The sequence below is a fragment of the Petromyzon marinus genome, chromosome 4, assembly GCF_048934315.1.
Source record: "Petromyzon marinus isolate PM22_M1 ecotype Great Lakes invasive population chromosome 4, UKy_Petmar_22M1.pri1.0, whole genome shotgun sequence".
Taxonomy (NCBI): domain Eukaryota; kingdom Metazoa; phylum Chordata; class Hyperoartia; order Petromyzontiformes; family Petromyzontidae; genus Petromyzon; species Petromyzon marinus.
The window spans coordinates 12,885,469-12,904,051 of NC_133670.1; the positions used below are offsets into that span (position 1 = coordinate 12,885,469).

Consider the following 18,583-nt stretch of genomic DNA (forward strand, 5'->3'; position numbering starts at 1 on the left):
TCCCACCGGCCCACTTCACATCGCGTGCTGGCAGCTACTCCCGTCGCCATTCTCCGAGATCTTTTTTGAGGGTTGTCCCCACCAACTCTGCTATCCCGCACCCACTGCTCAGGTAGCCGCACCCTTAGCCCGTGTCACGAGTCCGATCATCGAGGTCAAAACGTCTTAAACCGGGGAGGGGGGGGGGGTGGGCAAACATCTCCATCGTCGCAAATGCTCTGGGATATCATGACGTTTCTGGAACCGGCGGGACCGTTCCGGCCGACCTGCGACATTTTGGTAGCACGTTAGAGGGCCCAAGAGCTTGCGTCCTGATAACTTCCGCTGCGCTTCTGTGTAGATCAATGTCCACTTCGGGCCACGATAGTCCGAAGTAGCTAATCGATGCATTTGATTAACATTGACAGTGGGAGTGCGAGAGATCGCAACTTGTCCTGCCGTTCACCTGTCACCTGTGCGTTTGTTCATCTGTGACTCGTTATTTGTTCACTAGTCACCTATTCACCTATTCGGCTATCACGGCAGACGCGGCTATCTCTTTACACCAATGGGCGATTAGGAAGAGCCATCGGTCTTCACGGTCTATGGACATCGTACAACACTACCTGCTTTGATCGTTGGCTGGCACTGTTTACGCATTCTCGTGAGGCTACTCCCCAACCTCCCTCCATGTGAACGTGTGAACAATGGCGATCAACTCCCCACCATAACCTCTTCACCTGACTACCTATTCTTTGTCGTCTGTTCGCCGATCCATTTCTCACCTGTTCATTCATCTCACCTGTTCAACTGTCACTTGTGTACCTATCACATGTTCACTTATCTCACCTGTTAAACTGTCAATTGTTTAGCTACCACATGTTAACTCATCTCACCTTTTCATGTAGTTATCTGTACTCATATGCGACGCCCTCTTGTTACACACACACGTGTTTCGTGTGTGTACTTCCATTCCATCTGCACGTTACGGGGATTTCTGTCTGGCATATTATATTACATAACTGTAAAATAATAAAAAAATGTTGTTACTTGGCGCTGTATTAAAAACTAAAGTGTGTATGCGTGCTAATTCAATCTCTTATTGGTTCACTTTTGGTGTTCATTTTTGAAACAGAACGTGTGACCCTGATCTCAGGACTCACCTGTAAAGAGAGCCTCTTGCCGAGTGGCCTGTCACCTGCTTCTAGATTAAGTCACTGATTGATGGGAGTGAGATTAATTTTCCATCTCAAAGGTGTCCTCCATATTCTCCAGATGTCCCCATTTCCCACGTGTCTCATTACCCCGGGGGGGGGGGGACCTTTAACGTACCGAGGGCTGAATAGGACTTTCAAATACATGTTCGGCAGGCCACACATTAGCGCGCACATTCTTAGCGTTATCCGCCAACGCAAAAACGATTTAGGGTTTACCTTTACCGCACTGATACGATGCCTGTGACTGCTCCCCCCCCCACCCACTCTCACAAAACACGCTGAGGGCGATGCATAGCACAGGCACAGCAAGGCAAAGCGATCACAGCAGAGCGAACTGAGCGCGCGTGTCGACCAGGTACAAAGCTCGACGACTGCAGCGACACAAGTGACAGAACACGCTAAACCATAACACACAGGATTACTGTTGCCAGGGCAAAATGATTCCACTCTAGTACCCGATTAGTGCTGCTAGGATACCTTGCAGTTACTATTTACTATTTTTTATTTTACCAGGTAATGCCCACTAAGCCGTATAGCTGTTATTCAGAAGCCTCCTGACCACAAATGCTAGCTCAACGAAGTGGCTTATCACGTGGAAATGTATAGCGGTCAAATACTCTAAACGCATGTTTATAAATGTGTAGGGGGAAAAAAACCGGAGAACCCAGAGAAAAATCCTAAAAGATACAAACCCCAAATATACAGCAGCAGGCGTCAGGGTTGAACCCACGACCTCCTGTATACCAGCCGAAGTAGTTAACATCTCGCCACCGTGGCGTCCCACGTTGCCTGCCTTAAACAATCGCCTGAGAGAGGTTTGCGGGCCATTTCAAAGTGGAAGCCGTCAATGTGGGCGCGGGCTGAAGTAAAATGAAGTCCCCGGCTGGGCCTTACCCCACGTGTCCCTATCTCCCCGGTGTCCCCGAATCCCGTCTCTCCCCCTCCGTGTTTAAAACCCACATCCCCGTCTCCCCCCCCACCACTCCCTGCAGGTCGTTGGGGGTCGGGCCTCAGTGGGCATCGCTGGGCTCTCAGCCCGTGCTCTGCGCCTCCATCCCGGGCCTCGTGCCCAAGCAGCTGCGCTTCTGCAGGAACTACCAGGAGCTGATGCCGAGCGTGGCCGAGGGCGTCCGTCTCGGCATCCAGGAGTGCCAGCACCAGTTCCGCGGGCGGCGGTGGAACTGCACCACCATGACCGAGGGCCCGGCGATCTTCGGACCCGTGCTGGAGAGGGGTGCGTTGCTCTTTCGTCTCTTTCGTCTGTCCAGCACACCAGTGTCTGGATTTAAGCTAGTGCGGGGCCTGTAGCATATGTTATAAAGGGGCCTTAATTTAAAGAAAAAACACGTAAATATTAAAACACAAATTGTTTACATGTTTAGTGAATTAATTGTATTTTCTCATGTTGCTATAAAGCCAGATAATACGACAAAATCGCTAACCTTAAACACCCAGTCGTTCATAAAAGTTGAAGGCGTTATAGTATTATAGTAATAGACCAAGTGCAGAATCACTGAACAGGAATTGATATCTTGAAAGCATTCATCGCGGGGCCCTTGAAATTGCTGGGCCCGTAGCATATGTAGCTACTTTTGCTACGAGGATAATCCAGCACTGCAGCACACCTATGTCTCCCTCTCGCTGTCTCTGTCTCTCTTGCTCGCTCACTCGTCCTCACGTTTGCTCTGCTTGTTGCTCTCTCACTCTCTCTCTCATGCTCTCACTTTCTTTCCATCTTCAACTTGGTTCCTTCGTGACCATATGCTATCTGGCTTTAACGGTTGCCCAAGTGCGAACACATCGTGTTGTACTTTGCCGAGCGCTGTTGGGGGATTTGGCAAAAGCTGCTTGCGGCTACCCGCGGTGATCTCAACTCTGCAGTGCATTCGGAGACACCCTTGGAGATCATGCGACTTTATTGAATTTCAGCAAAGACGATTGCTCTCTTGGCTGCCTGCATTTAGGAACTGAGATTGCTGTGAAGTGTGAGGCGGCAGGGGTGTGTGATTGCCCCTATGCTCTGCGATGATGGTTTGGGACTGGCCGCTTGGTCGGGTAACAGATTCTGGTCGGCATCGGCGACGTGAAGGTCACTGACCTCGACTCTCCTCACGTGGTGGTTTACGTAGAGTCGCTGGACATCCTCGTGTTGATTGTTGAGGTTGTGGGTGTGGAGACGAAGCAGTTTAGATTGCAGGTATCTGGCTAAAACCACAATCCGGGATGGTTCATGACACCGTTTTGCACTGTGAGTGGTCAGAATGTCGAAGTCCTGGATAAGTTCACTTCACTTGGCAGCGTTATCCAGAGCAACGGAGGTTCTGATCAGAAGTCTTGAGACAACCGAGTCTGGGCTTTGCTCAACCACAGTGAATGGCATTGCAACTATCTTTGCGTAATAATGACGCGCCATGTTTTCAAGGTTCTTGCGTTTCCTGTCTTGCTCTATGGAGCTGAGATGTGACCCCTTAGGGGATCATTGAGGGCATGACTGAACGCCTTTGAAACTGGGTCTCTTTTGCAGAATATTTGGGGTACCGATGATATAACGCCGCGTGAAACCGCAGGCCACTGCAGCAAACTAAGCTTCGGTTTGCTTCCTGCACGATACGGGAACGCCCACTACGCGCTTTGGGCTCCTCGCTTCCCCCTTGGTTGACCCTGCCCACCTTGTTCTCTGATCTAGAGCGTCGTGGGTGGAGGAGCAGGCCACGAGGTCAACCACAGGTCTCATGGCGGTGTCAGGTCGACCGTTGCGATGTGGGGGTAGGAAGGGCGCCGGCTTGGAGTCTTCGCCAGGAGTGCCCCCTGAGGAGTTGGTGCCACAGGGTGGATGGTGTACTCCCACACCTGGCTCGACTTGATGCCTTACTTTTTGTTTCCTATTTGTCTTTTGTAATCATGCTATCCGATCATGTTCTTGGTGTCACGTGCTTATACGAAGTGTCTACAGAGAGCTCTCGCAGATCAATACATCGCTTGATGTTGGAGAAAGGCCAGTGGAAGTAGATATTAAAAAAAAAATACTCCTGAGATTCCTTCGTGTGACCTCTTACGTTTGGTGGTCGAATCAATAATTTGATCTTTATGGACGGATTTTTTAAAAAGCTAAATATGTGAAATATCCACTACATAATGATTTTTTCATGCAGTCCTTGATGGCCGGGCTGAGGCTATCACCTCACTGTGACTGAGAATCCGGTTTAATCACGGGCGGCTGAAACCTCCATTCAAATCCAAGATCTCAGCAGTGCCAGCTTAGTGCTCTGACCCATGAGCCATCCGGCCACCTCAACCTCGTGCTTTTATTGAAGGTCATTCGACTGAAAGCTTGGGTAGCGTTTGTCAGCAAGAACAACCCCACTTTTATATTGTTTAAAAACTTCACTGAATCAGCATACAACTGCACTGACATTCTCTTTCTATGATCGGGGGCCTCGACATGTAGCCGTGGACTTCCAGCCTGTCATTCTGTGGCTGTGCCATCGAGCGGTATTGCAGCAGTTCGCGCACTGCACTACGAACCTGGTTAACCAAGTTCAATTCCCGCTCACGACTGCCAACACCAATGGCGATTATTTAAACCGATCCTGGATCGACTCAGCCTCAAATGAGTATCTGGTGGGATGTTTAAACATCGCCACTGTGGAGATGAAGCTGACCGGGCGTGGTGCTGGGCACCCACCTCTTAGTAAGCTGTGCCGGCCTTAACAAGTGCTCGTTAATAGCACTTGCCCTATCGATATGTTAAGGCTATGTGGGGCATCTCTGTCTTTGTGTCAGGGATTGGTTCACTGATGAGCCCTAATGAGGGCAAAACAAGTTTATGTTTCCTCTGCCGTAGGCTGCCTTGTTGGAAGGGCTATCAGCTGAAAGATTGGCCAGTATACGCCAGCCAGTTAAAATCACCGATGTTAATCGACATTCATCTTTTTTTAAATGTCCGGATTGCTTATACTTTCGTTTGTTTAATTTAATGAGTATTTTCCCGTGTGTGGGTGTGTGCGTGCGCGTGTGGTTTTGTCTGCTTTGTCTCTCGCCCTACTTTAATGCATAGCCCACACCCTGCGCCTGTACGCTAATTTATCATCGAGCCATTTTCCATTTACAAGAGCGTTTTATTTGCCCTGTGCACATTTCACGTGTCTCTTTTTTTGTCACACGATGGATCTCAGGTGGCTTGCTGGTATGTGTAAAGGAAAGTGAGAGACAAAGCCCATAATTACATTGCACCTTAAAACACGGCATTCCATGATGAAACATTGAGCACATGCCCTGCGTGTTCAGGCTAAATGGTCCTCAAGGCCCCATTTGACAGCAAAAACCGAGTGTGAGAAATGGCTGCTGGGACTTTTAAGTGCGCACGCCTATGCACGCACACGTGCATAGGCGTCGCTCGTGCATATGTGGGCTCTTCAACTCACTTCCTCTGCCGTGTCGATTTTCCGGGGCCGTGCCGCGTGACCTTTCAATCAGGTTTTTTGGGTGCTTTCGCATTTTGTCCGGCACCGCGTCCGACGTTTCGCTTCATTTTGCTGGGCGCTGCAGAAGTAGCTCCTTGCTCGTCGAGTGAAGCGTTCGACGTGATGCCGGACAGCTCACGGCAAGACCCGAATACGCAATGGGGAGCTCTGATTCACGTGTTTATCGGCGCAGGGGGTGAGCACTTCCTCACTCCGGTTCGAGGTTAAGGGTCTCATTCAATTTTTGGCGGAAACTTCTTTTCACGCATCGCCAGTGACCATCCTTTGCCAACATGCGAATCTGGCTCTAAATCCTAACAGAAATTACAATTCTCGCTTCTAACACCCGAAACAACCATCAGCGTTCACCGGCATCCTGTAACTTGCACATGGAACAAGACACCCTCCCACCCTCCACGTTTCAGACCGCTGCCCCAAGCTAGAGTCTGCAGCACTTGTGTGTGGTCCATAGCCGTCTGCGGATGGACATGGCTTTGCCGATGATGCCCAACGAGGGTGAAACGTGAGCACACGTGGCTGTTGAAACTCCAAAGCGATTCCCCCCCATTTGGTTGAGCGGTGAGGATCTAGGCTCGTTTCTCGCACCATCAACAGCGACAGAGTCACGGAGTGGGGAGTTGAGACGTCGACGTTTCCACCTCCTAACTGCGTGGCCATGCACGGAGCTGATGAGCGCCTGAACGGACGAACCTTGTGATGCGTACACAGAGTTAAAGCGTAAAATGTGGACGCTGTGTTGAATGTGTGATGCCCTCGGCTCGCAACGTTTGTGCACCACTGCCTATGTAGACTTGTACCTCTGTACTCGACTAACTTTAGCTGTCGTATTGACCCTTGACTTAGTTTCTTGTGGCCTGCAGCCATATGTAGCCGAGCACTTGGCGAGCATCTTAGCCACACTGATCGGGCGCTAGAGAGGACAAACTTTTGACCCGGCTACAACGAGCTTCTAAAAGTATCTCGCGCAGTCCTATCTGTAGCTGCAAGGGACCCTTGCCGCGTCTAAAGTGACCGAGCGTTGTGTTAATGTGTGGCCCGTCAGATGGATATGCAGCGTCGTATCATTCAGCCCCCCAGTAAGGAAGAAGGTTCCTCGTCGTCCTTTCCGCAGATCCATACAGACCATCTGCATCCACCATAGCTTTGCGTAGATAGACGTTCTAAATAGACGATGAACCTATGGTATCAACAGAGACGCATGTGAGGAAGGGAGCGCGGTGTTCGAATCCGTCAGGCTGAACGAGTCGGGAGAAGCGAAGGCTGCAGACGCCGGCGTGATTTGTTTGCTTCTGAAGCACCCAGACGCACTTGCGGTCGCACGCACTCTGTGTGCACTAGTCAGCCGTTTTATGGGATTAAATACACACAGTATATATGTGTTTGCGTCACCAGCTCAATGTTCGGACGCAAGGCAGAAAGTACGTTTGTTGCAACTTCGTTATTGACGCTTTTCGTGAGACGTTCGATTGCCACGACCGTCGCTCGCACACCGTGGTGATCCAAGCGCCGCTTTAGAGTCACGCGGGCCGGTGCAGCTATCGGTCACAATTGTCCTCCACGTTGCCATTGTCCCGAGGTGACGCACGGATCGTATTTACGATGACAACTGTATGTTTGTTGAACTTCTTTTGCACCGTACGTAGCCAACCGTGCTCATTGGAGGTTCGGGGGAAGGACAACAAACTCAGCACAAAAAAAGCGGTTCTAAAGAAGCGAGTTTTAAATGGAGATTTGACGAAACCCGGCACGATCGGAGGCACACGGAGAACGCCCCATCGCCTGGGTGCCCGTTAAACGGGAGTAGCGGCTACCCTGTCGCGGAAGTGGGGGTCGGAACCACGACCCCTGCGCATGGCGAGGAGCAACGGGGCTTGCTCTGTTTCTGAGCCGTCGGGGGAAGAGCCTCGCGTGGGTCGCATGGGTTCGGCGGGTTGGCGGGCGAGGAGTCGGACGGTCGATGCGTAACCCCCGGCGCGATCGTAGCCAACGGGCCGTGCAGACACCCATGGCCACGTGTGCTCCTCCGTCGGTCCGGTGTTGGACGAGCGCGTATTCGCGTCGTGTGGGTCACGGGGTTTCCTTAACGATTCTTCGACCCGCGCCCGTCAGGGTGGTTGGGCTTCGGAGTCAGTGGGGAACATAGACGTGGCAGTGTAGAAGCACAGCACAACGATTGATCTTGCAGCACGGCGCTCCTCTGCAGCCCTCAATAACGCGAGTCCTGTAGCAGTTTATAGCACCTGTTGTAATCCTCAGGTTCAAGCCTGCTTATCTTCTGAGATAATATGTTAGCTCGCGGTATCATGAGTAAAAATTAATGCGTGTAAAAGTAAGTGTGCTTAGTGACATTGTTAATTAACTGATCAACGAAGGCCGTTCAATTGAAGCCACCAGAACGCAGCGAGACGAACGCGCAGCGTGAATATCGTCGGCGAACGCTCACGACACGTGTCAGTTAAAAGGGAGCAATGAGAGACAATATATATACAAAGTCTGCTTATCCACAACGGCATTACTGAGCATCAAGTGCCTGTTAAAAGGTGCTCTTGCCTTGAGATGTTTGATCAATTCCTCAATCAGAAAATCAACTGTAATGTTAGCGGAATGTTGTCTACTTCTCTGTTACAAAACAGTGGTGAAGACAATTGTGCGTTTTTTTTATATTTTATGCTTATATGCAACTGTCAGTTTTCATCTTGAGTGAGACCCTAAAAATACTTTGCAAAGTGATAAAACCTCAAAACAGTCCTCCCATGTTGAGGACTCGGGTCTAACAAACGAACTGTGCCATCGCGATCACATGCTGTGGTCAACCACCACACTGCAGGTCACAACTTACACCCCCACTCACCCACTCAAACACCACACTGCAGGTCACAACTTACACACTCACTCACTCACCCACCACACTGCAGGTCACAACTTACACTCCCACTCACTCACTCACCCACCACACTGCAGGTCACAACTTACACACCACCTCACCCACTCAAACACCACACTGCAGGTCAAACCTTACACCCCAACTCATACCACTCAACCACCACACTGCAGATCACAACTTACACACCCACTCACACACTCGCTCACCCACTCACCCACCCACTTATTCAGCCACTCGCTTACCCACCCACCACACCACAGGTCACAACGCTTCTCTTTCTGCTTCTTCCCTTGCCACTGCTCAACTTTGAAATTCCGTTTCCCACCATCATCATCGCCTGTTTTTGTAAAACTCCTTTAACAATAACCTTGCTCAATTCCAGAATCCTAAACGCGTATCTATCAGCAACCTGAATTGTCATTGCTTAATTTTGGTTTCAACGATCGTGTCGGTGTGATGTCCATTAGAGAGTTGCGCGGCCCTTCACCACCCGACACGGCCAAACAAATCCAGTCGCGACGCCACGGCCGAACGTGCCGATTGATTTTGTTTCTCGGAAAACTGCCGGCAATTGCGAGTGAAAAGCGAGCACGCCAAGGTGGTTTGGCCGTGTCGGGCGGCGGACGTTCACAGCTCTGATTGACGTTACACCTCCACGATGGTCAAACCCCACAATAAACCAACCGCGAATCGTGCAAACGGTCACGCAAGCCCACGTGTGAAACTATCGCGACGCACTCGGCACTTTCGGCAAACTGTGCTCAGCAGCCACGACGAGCACATTGATAAAAATGACGGGCGCCGTGTGATTCCTCGTCCGCTCTCTCCGCAGCCACGCGCGAGGCGTCCTTCGTGCACGCCGTCTCGTCCGCGGGCGTCGGCTTCGCGGTGACACGGGCGTGCGCCGACGGGACGTCCACCATCTGCGGCTGCGACAACAAACACCGGGGCGAGCCGAGCGGCGGCTGGAAGTGGGGCGGCTGCAGCGAGGACGCCGACTTTGGCGTCATGGTGTCGCGCGAGTTCGCTGACGCGCGCGAGAACCGCCCCGATGCGCGCTCCGCCATGAACCGGCACAACAACGAGGCCGGCCGCGTCGTGAGTGCAGCGCCGGCGCAATCGCCACCGCCAGCGCCTACGCTGTCGCGAACACCGCCAATCGCGGCCAATCATCGCCACCACTGCCACGATCACCGCCGCCAGCAGCGCCAATCGCGGCCAATCATCGCCACCACTGCCACAATCACCACCGCCAGCAGCGTCAATCACCACCAATGCCAACACGATCACCAGTGCCAACACAGCGAACGCCAGCACCACAAACGCCACCCTGATCATCACCACCAGCGACAACACCGCCACTTTCGATGCCACCAACCACTATCACCAACAGCATCGGTGTCACCACAACCAACATTGGCGCCACCGACACTACCAACACCACCAACACCGCCGATGCCATGATGACCGCCAACATCCTCAAAACCATCTCTACCGCCACCATCGCTCACGCGACCACTCATTGCCACCGCTGCCATCACCACGACAACACAAACACCATAACCACTGTCGCCAATATCATGACCTGCCACCAACACCAGCACCACTATCACCGCCCACAACACCCAACAGCAACAACAATAGCAACAGCAGCAGACAATTGTAGAGCAATCTTCATTGGCGACCTTCACCGGCAACACATCTATCACGAGTAACTATGGCAACTTGTGTGGCAATGACACAGAGGTGATAGAGGTCTCGCCAAGGAATCCAATGAGAATGGTACCGACAACTGTTGCCAGTGAAGATTGTCCTAAAATTGCCTTGGCGCATCCTGGCCTAAAGTGGTGGCGATGTCGCCATTGATCTTGTGCCAGGCTAGGAGCAACTTGAGACACATCCAAGTTTCTCAAAAAGTTGATAGATCACCCATTCATCTTCATAGATGGTTGGTGCACCAACTACAAAGACAAGCACAGCGCAAGATGGGATGGTGTGTCCATCACTATGCGGTGTTGATGTTCATTTAAGTCGACCTAGGGGAGGTGCAGGACCGGTTTAGAAATTATTCGCCACTGATGTTAGCCATGGCCGGGAATCGAACCCATCATAGTGCCACACACCGCACCACCTCTGCGCTCAAGATTTTCACTCTCGTGGCAGAGGTCAGCAGAATTCCACAGAAGCTCAAGGTTTAAGGTGTGATGTTTATGCTTGTGCAACAGAATGAGGTAATGCGCAGCTGTGATTGGTAAATCTGGTTTTCTGGTTATGTGTTAACCACCCTTAATGAAGTGTGGCTTCACGAAATTAGAGCAGTTTCTCTTGGGACAGAGTTAGAGCACCAAATACAGAAGTTGTTCAATGTACTTTTGCACTTGCCATCCACTCAACGTCAACATTAGAGATCCACAGCATGGCCCCTCACAGCCCTCCCCACTCCTAAGCCCATACAGAGAAAAAGATCCCCCGCAATAGGCTCTGTACAGATTGTTGGGGCAGTTGTTGTTCGCGAGTACCTAATAAGGCTGGCAACTACAAAAATATGGTCCAGACCTTCCTCAGCCTGTTAAGCCGTCTTCTCGCGTCGACGAAGAACGGCGGCGTCCGGAGATTGCCGGCACGGCCCTCTCGATGAAATAACGTCCACGAGAATTAGCCCAAATGCCGCGGCAGGTGAAGAAACCTCCAGCGGGGGAGGGGGGGGGGGGGTGCCTGGATCGTCGTTGGGCGCGCACTGCTGGCACGGCGGGAGCCAACATCGCTCGCTCCCCTGGTGTCAATCGCTCGCACGGCGACAGTGGTGGTAGTGGTGGTGGTGGCGGGGGTGCGCATTCGTGGTTCGAGACAACAGCTCTCGGGCGACGGAGCGCAATGGCCGGTGCGGTGCCGGTGCGGTGCCGCCCCCGGTTCCCACGACGCCCCCGCCAGGTGCTCGCTCTCCGAGGCCGGGAGGACATTTCTCTGCCGCGGCCGCACCTGCTGCTGCTGCTGCGCGCAGGGGGTGGGATGGGGGGGGGGGACTTTGGGAAAGCCAAAGTGGATTCCTGCGTCTAATGTAAACAAGCAGAGGCCGCTTTGTTGCCACGGTGGTGTTTTCTCTCGGAATAAGTGGGAATTTGAACAATGTCGAGGAGGAACTTAACGAAAATATGCAAAAATTACATAAGGCACTTTTTTTTTGGGGGGGGGGGGTGGGGGGGAGGTCTAGCGTGGAGAAGAAGGGACATGGGGCGCGCGCGTTGGCTTTCGTGCATTTTTTTTCGTTCTCGGCAGAGGTCTTTAAGATCCCATTTGTTTGTGAAGCAATGTAAACAGTATCTTGACGTGCCCCGTCACGGTGCAGAGAGCCGCAAAAACCACACTCGCTGCCTTCGCAGAAAATTTGTGTTTCTTTTTTTCTCTCTCTCTCACAACCTCGGCAGTTTTTTTTTTCTCGCGTTGTGCTCTGGCGCACTACGCTACAGGCGAACCGTCGCGCAAGTCAGCTGGACCCGCCGAGCCGGGCCGGGCAGTGAACAAGTGTTCACGTGCGGGGCGGCAAGATTGACACACGCTCCTCGAGCAATGAGAGCCGAGACAAGAGAGAGAGGCCCCCCCCCTCCCCCCCCCCCCCACGAACACCACAGCACTTTAGCGAACGCGGCGAGATGGAAGCTTCGCCCTCCCTATCAACATCAAGATCACGCCTGCGCCGTAGCCGCGGGTAACACCGGAGATGCTACCGTGAAAAATGAAGAGAAGCCCCGCGTCCGCGGATCTCTCGCCCAACGACGAAGCCCAAAAGTGCGCCAGGTGTCTGGCGCGAGGCGTAGGGCCAGAGTGGCGTGCACGGCAGAGGCAAAGGCGCCCTTTCGCAAAAGGGCTGTCCGTGTTTGTCTCGCGGGGGGATGTAATTTAGGGCACGCCACAGCATCAGGTGCTCATCTAAGGGCGAGTTAGGATAGGTCTGGATATCACTCACCACTGCAGTTGGACTTGAATAGGGATCGAACTAACGGGGGGTGCAGTTGCGCGTGAATCCCTGCCCGAGATCAGTTTGAGCCGAGTTTTGGCGTGCATTTGATAAATAGTAGATTTTTTTTTTCGAGAGCATGATCAAAAACGAGGTTCACTCCTTCGCACAGGCTACAGCTTGAGCTCCTGGAGGCACTGGGATCAGCGCTCATACATGACATATGCCGGTCACTTTCCCGCCGCTGCAGTGAGTTCGAGCCGAGTTGGCAAGTGTGAGCCATAGTTGCATAATATCTGCAGAACTGGCTCGGCCCACACGCATTCATCTCGATATTTGGCCATGTGCCCACCTGTCTGTCTCTCTCTCTCTGCTTTGCTTACCGATAATCTTTCAAACTTTTTTGTCACATCCACTGCTGGAAAAAGAAGTCCCCTTTAACAAACAAAAAACGAGTTTTCCCTCGAGATGTCTGCGAGTGGGGCGCACGCCGCGTGACTGTGCGCGAACGCGCTCGCCTCTGAAGAAAGCCTAAGCGAGCGGAGTTGCACTTTTGGTTACATTTCGGGAGCATAGGTTGAGCACTTTGGCACAACTATTGGGCGCTCACTGGCCGTGGATTAAAAATAAAGAATTTGCTAACACTGTTCAACAGCCTCAAGCACACTTAAAGAGGCTTCGGCCAAACATCCCCCGCGCCGAACCTTCGTAAACCAACTCGGCTCATGAAGGCCTCCCCGTGCAGTGTTGGTCACGAGTGTTGTTTGGCCATACCTCACCTTGCTCGTCAACGTTGTTTAGTGGTTAGTGAGGTGTGAGGCAGGATCAGTTCAGATACCAGTCTCCACTGATGTAAGCCATGGCTTGGATTTGAACTCTGGCCGCTGGGGTTTGTAATATCGTTCGTGAACCATTGCGCCACCGCTCAAACCCGACAGCCATCCCATTCTCCTCATCCTAGTTTTTGCACGTTAATGAATCCTTCATGACCTTGACGTTCATATACATCGGATTGTTGGGGATAGACCTCCCAGCCTCCTTCACAGCGCATTTGCCACGACGCATGAAAACTCCCAGCCGAGTCTTGACTTGCGGAATGGTGATGCGGCGTCGTAGATGTCAGCGGCGCAGTTTTTGAATCGAGAAGCGTCCACCATAACAACACGGAAGCCAACAAAAGCGAAGGTGTCCGCTGTTTGATAAAAGGAGCCATCGATCGGCCAGCATCACGCCAAGGAAATACATCCACAAGCCCTGCTGCGTGTGTCCTAGATCAAGTACTCGATTCCATGCCAACTAACATTGGGACCAAGCACAATGTTACTTGAAGAGTGCGTCCGAATGAACACACAAGCACTTCATGCCTAAAGTGGACATCACTGAGCGTGCCCATTCCTCCGTTGTGCGTCTGTGGGGCGTCCGCTATGGTACTCGGGATGTTCAGAGGTTTTACGCCTCCTCCGCTTGAGGTTGGTTTGTATTTGTGTGGACATGTGGACGAGCTTATTGCAGAGTAGAGGTGTTTGGTCGGGAGCGGAGTTGCGAATGCTGTTGTGTTGGTCGCATGTTTTATCACGAACTTAAGGGATCCCCTTTGGGAAACTCATGAGCTGATTAATTGACCCAGAGGGCGAGTTCATTTGCCAGGGTTTCATTTATAAAGCGGATGAAGTAATGACGACGACACACTACGCACAGCAAGATATGTGGCCGCTGGAGGTTCCCAAAGCATTGCACCTCCGATTATCAGGGTTGGCTACGTATGGTGCGAACGTACATACATCAACATAAATACATTACGACCAACGCAAGTGATCGTTGACTCCGTTTTGCCAGCGTCCACACCTCGCAGGCTTCAATGCCACCGTGCCTCTCCTAACCTGGCAGAGTTTTCACGATTCACGAGTCATCTTCACTCAACGCTGCCCTTTCTCTCTCTCCCATGTCCCATCCCCACCGCCCCTCCCTCATCACGTAGTCTATCCTGGACTTCATGCAGCGCAAGTGCAAGTGCCACGGGCTGTCGGGCAGCTGCGAGGTGAAGACGTGCTGGTGGGCGCAGCCCAGCTTCCGCACGGTGGGCGACCACCTCAAGGACAAGTACGACAGCGCCTCCGAGATGCTGGTGGAGCGGCACCGCGAGTCGCGCGGCTGGGTCGAGACGCTGCGGCCCAAGTACCCGCTCTTCAAGCCGCCCGCGGAGCGCGACCTCGTCTACTACGAGACGTCGCCCAACTTCTGCGAGCCAAGCGCCGAGACGGGCTCGCTGGGCACGCACGGCCGGCCCTGCAACCTCACGTCGCACGGCATCGACGGCTGCGACCTGCTGTGCTGCAGCCGCGGCTACAACACGCACACGGAGAGGCGCCGGGAGAAGTGCAAGTGCGTCTTCCACTGGTGCTGCTACGTGAGCTGCCAGGAGTGCGCGCGCGTCTACGACATTCACACCTGCAAGTGAAGGGACCGCCGGCTCGTGCGCCCAGCTCGTGAGCCCGGCCCGGCTGTCTGCCGTGCCGCAAGTTCTCGGTGTTGAGTGCGGGACGAGGATTCGCATTTGTCGGGCGTTGAAATGCCTTAGAAACAAACTCTAAAGCACCTTTGCATCAGATCTCACCGCGACCGTGCTATTGCCCTGCGGCAGCCCGGCCGAGGGAGACCTCCAGTGCATGACTCTCGCTTCTTTTAGTTTGTTCGTGAACTTAAAAAAAAAGACACGCGGCGTCTTGTCTCGGAGCAGACCCCCGTCCCCTCCGTCGATTTTTGTCGCTCTGCTGCGGCTCCGGCGGGGGGGGGGAGGGGGGGCAGCCTGCCCCTGTAAGGAGCACGCGGCGAATCCGCGCATTACTGTGAATGAGTCAAACACTGGGATTTGACGTTCGTTTGACGAGACTCGTGCCGGAACAAAAAAGATCAAAGGGAGGACGGAGGAAATACACGAACAAGGCCAGCGCGAGGAGCCGGGGGCCCGAGCGGCACGACGCGCGAAGAATGCGACGACGGCTGCGCAGGTCGCCCCCGCCGCGGGTCGGGCTCACGACGGCCCGGGCCGACGGCGGCGGTCGCGCCCGTGCAGGGCGCCGAACTCTGACGCCATCGGCGGATATTGCCGAATGGATTCCGGTGCGCGAGGGGATCCGCTGCTGTTTCTGCCGCCGCCGCCGCCGCCGCCGCCGCTCGCGTGACCGGATCTTTCGCAAGCGTTGCTCGGCTAGCCGCGTCGAGCATGACCACCGCCCCCAACTGAGGCGCACGACCCTCCTTCGCCCGCTCGCGGGCGCGCCACGCTCCGTAAACCCGACGCCGAGGCTGAGCCTGAGCGCGCAGCGCGACGCTAAACCGTGTCGAGCCGCAATCCGTGCGACTTCCCAGCTGCTACCGTTGTAGCTTCGCCACTCGCCATGACTAACCCTCGCCCCGCGTTCCCCCCCCCCCCTCCCCTTAACGCTCCGTGGCCAGATTTGGTTGCGTAAATATTTTTTTTATTACGCTCCCCCTCCCACTCCGACCCTCACCCCCGCCCCCCTTCCGCAAAAGTAACTTTTCTTTTTTTTTACATATAATATATTTTTATTTTTAAATACCGTTAAATCGACAAAAAAGTGTAATTGGTGACAAAGTATATAAATGTGAGGATTTGTGCTTCGAGGCTATCCTGCAGCCGAGCCAACTCGAGCGAGGAACCGCCGGGACGCAGGAAGCAACGGGGCGAGCTGCCCCGCCGTCCCGGGCCCGCGGCCGCCGTCGAGCGGGTCCGCGCGACGAGACGCACGCCCCCGCTCGATGAGGATGGTCAAACTGTGCCCGCCATTAACTACCTCAACACTCGGGCCGAGGATTTAAAAGCGCGCCGCGTCGTGGGCAGGAGAAAGAGGGGGTCACTCCGAACCCGTCTAGCTGATTTCTAGGTACTTGTGGAGGGGGGGGGGGGGGTTTCATTAAATGTACGTGATCTAAATCATTTAAAGTTATTTATTTAAAAGGCTGTACATATATTTCCTCATTCTTTGAAAAATGTATACTTATGAAAAAAGTCAATGTTTTTTTTTTTTCCCCCGTCTGGACATAGCTGGTCTTAACAATTAAAGTTTACAGTTTTGATAACGAGGGAATGTTTTGCTTTATCTTGCCATCTCTTGGTGGATGATGTCGAATTTTGCCAAACCTGGACAATGGACGTTTGTTGGAAGTCCCTTTCGCCAGCGGTCAGATTGAGTTGTGGTACTCCTGTCATTGACACGGATAGAGACGGGCAGAGAGATGAACAGAGACAAAGATACTGAAGAGAGACGGAGAAGTAGATTTAAAATGGCCTTTATTGATGTACAGGTAAAAGTCCAAGGAGACCGTGAGTCTCTTTACTGAGGGAGACCTGAGCCTCAATAAGTTGCGGCAAAGCAGCGAATTCCAATGTGAAACAAAACAATATCAGGCAAACACTCAAAATAAACATTGCCATGCAATGCAGAATTAATATTCATGAGAGGATTAATAAACGTACAACTCTTAACCATTTACATCATACAGTATATTTTAAATATGTAGGTGCCTGCATTTTTCTCTCATTTCATAGAACAGTATCCAGCAACGGTCACCAAATAGCCACGGTAACCAAATAGCGACACGAACAGCGACACGAGAAGTTTTAATGAGATGGACAGGACGCTTGAACACAGCGGTAGGCACCATGCCACCCCACGTCCGCACGGGCCATCGCGCGTATGCGAAGGAGTATTACCTAAGTGTCGCGTTGACTTTGGAACATCTGATGATGCGCACGGCCGATCGCTGCCGAAGGTTGATGTCGGTCACCCAATGGGGAGACATCGCCAGCTGAACGCAGCCTTGCGCCTGCTCTGCCACCTTGCTGGGAGTTTTGGTGAGCTCTCTTCCATCTGCTGCTTTTGAATGACGTCTTTTTTTTCCCCGGCATCTTTTCCTCCGGCTGTCTGGTTACCAACCAGAAGCCCACTTTGGCATGCAGAGCACTTGACCAAAGCGCGCAATGTGCCGGTGCAAGGCATTAGCAAAGCATGGAAAGGCTGAGGGATCCAAAAAGCTCAAGGAGCCCCAGATTCAAATCAAAACATACACGCATATAAAGTTTTTTTTTTAAATATATGAGCACAAATTTTAATCCTCAATGAATATAACAAGGGGCCGTCCATAAATGACGTCACGCACCTAGGGGGGGCGGGTCAGACATTCGTGACGATGTGTGACGAGAGGGGGGGGGGGGGGTTTGAGAAATGTGACGTCACATCAAAATGTGCAACTGTAAATAAATATAGACAACACGTTCTACTTAATTAAATAGACTTTTAAATAAATGTTTTCTCCTACAACATCAGAGTGCAGCGCCACATGAAATACGCACTACAATAACAATAGTTTAAAGCGATTTGACGTCATTAATTTATGGACGGCCCCCAAGCTAATCGACAAATAAAGAAAACTCGTATCTTTCATTTATATCATTACATGCATCTCTCGTCTCATCTCACATTATGTATATATTTGTCTAAATTGATAATTTTTTTTATCTTGCTACATATCTACCTCTTGTCTATGATAACCTCCGCTGCCATCTCACTGGGATCTTATCAATTGTAAATGGGGGAGGGGGGCGGGGAGTGTACGGGAGGGGAGCCACCAAAAGCGATTTCTCAGCTCCCACAATTGGCCGGCACAACACGGTCACTGTGGGGCTGGAGTGAGGCCAGCTCTGAGCGGTTATCTTTGGTCGGAATAAAGTTTGATGCAAGACATATACCGAAAGACACACCCCTCTGACTGACTGACTTAGTGATGTAAATGATGGCAATGGTAAATAACGGCTAAATAAATGGTATTTGACACGCATTTGAGGTTATATGTACAGTCACAAGGGCCATGATTTTACTGCGTAGGACAGGCTCAGCCTAAAGTTTTAAACCGGTTTAAGTTACGTGCTAAACACTTCGATTGCCATCGTTAGTTAGTCCAGTAGTTCGCCTCTGGTGGAGTGGGACTCCAGAGCCAATGGGGAGCGAGAAAACCCCGCTACCAGCAACGGGTAACAACTCTG

At 52.3% G+C, this 18,583-nt stretch overlaps 1 protein-coding gene across 1 annotated transcript in view; it reads left to right on the forward strand.

The window, feature by feature from the left end:
* Positions 1–16,620, forward strand: part of LOC116938687 (proto-oncogene Wnt-3-like) — a 30,767-nt gene extending 14,147 nt beyond the window's left edge. Inside the window, exons 2-4 of the mRNA XM_032946171.2 lie at positions 2,189–2,430; positions 9,397–9,662; positions 14,498–16,620. Of these exons, the coding sequence (XP_032802062.1) occupies positions 2,189–2,430; positions 9,397–9,662; positions 14,498–14,977 (988 nt within the window). The 3' untranslated portion in view covers positions 14,978–16,620. The remainder of the gene's footprint in view (positions 1–2,188; positions 2,431–9,396; positions 9,663–14,497) is intronic.
* The last annotated feature ends 1,963 nt before the right edge of the window (positions 16,621–18,583 follow it).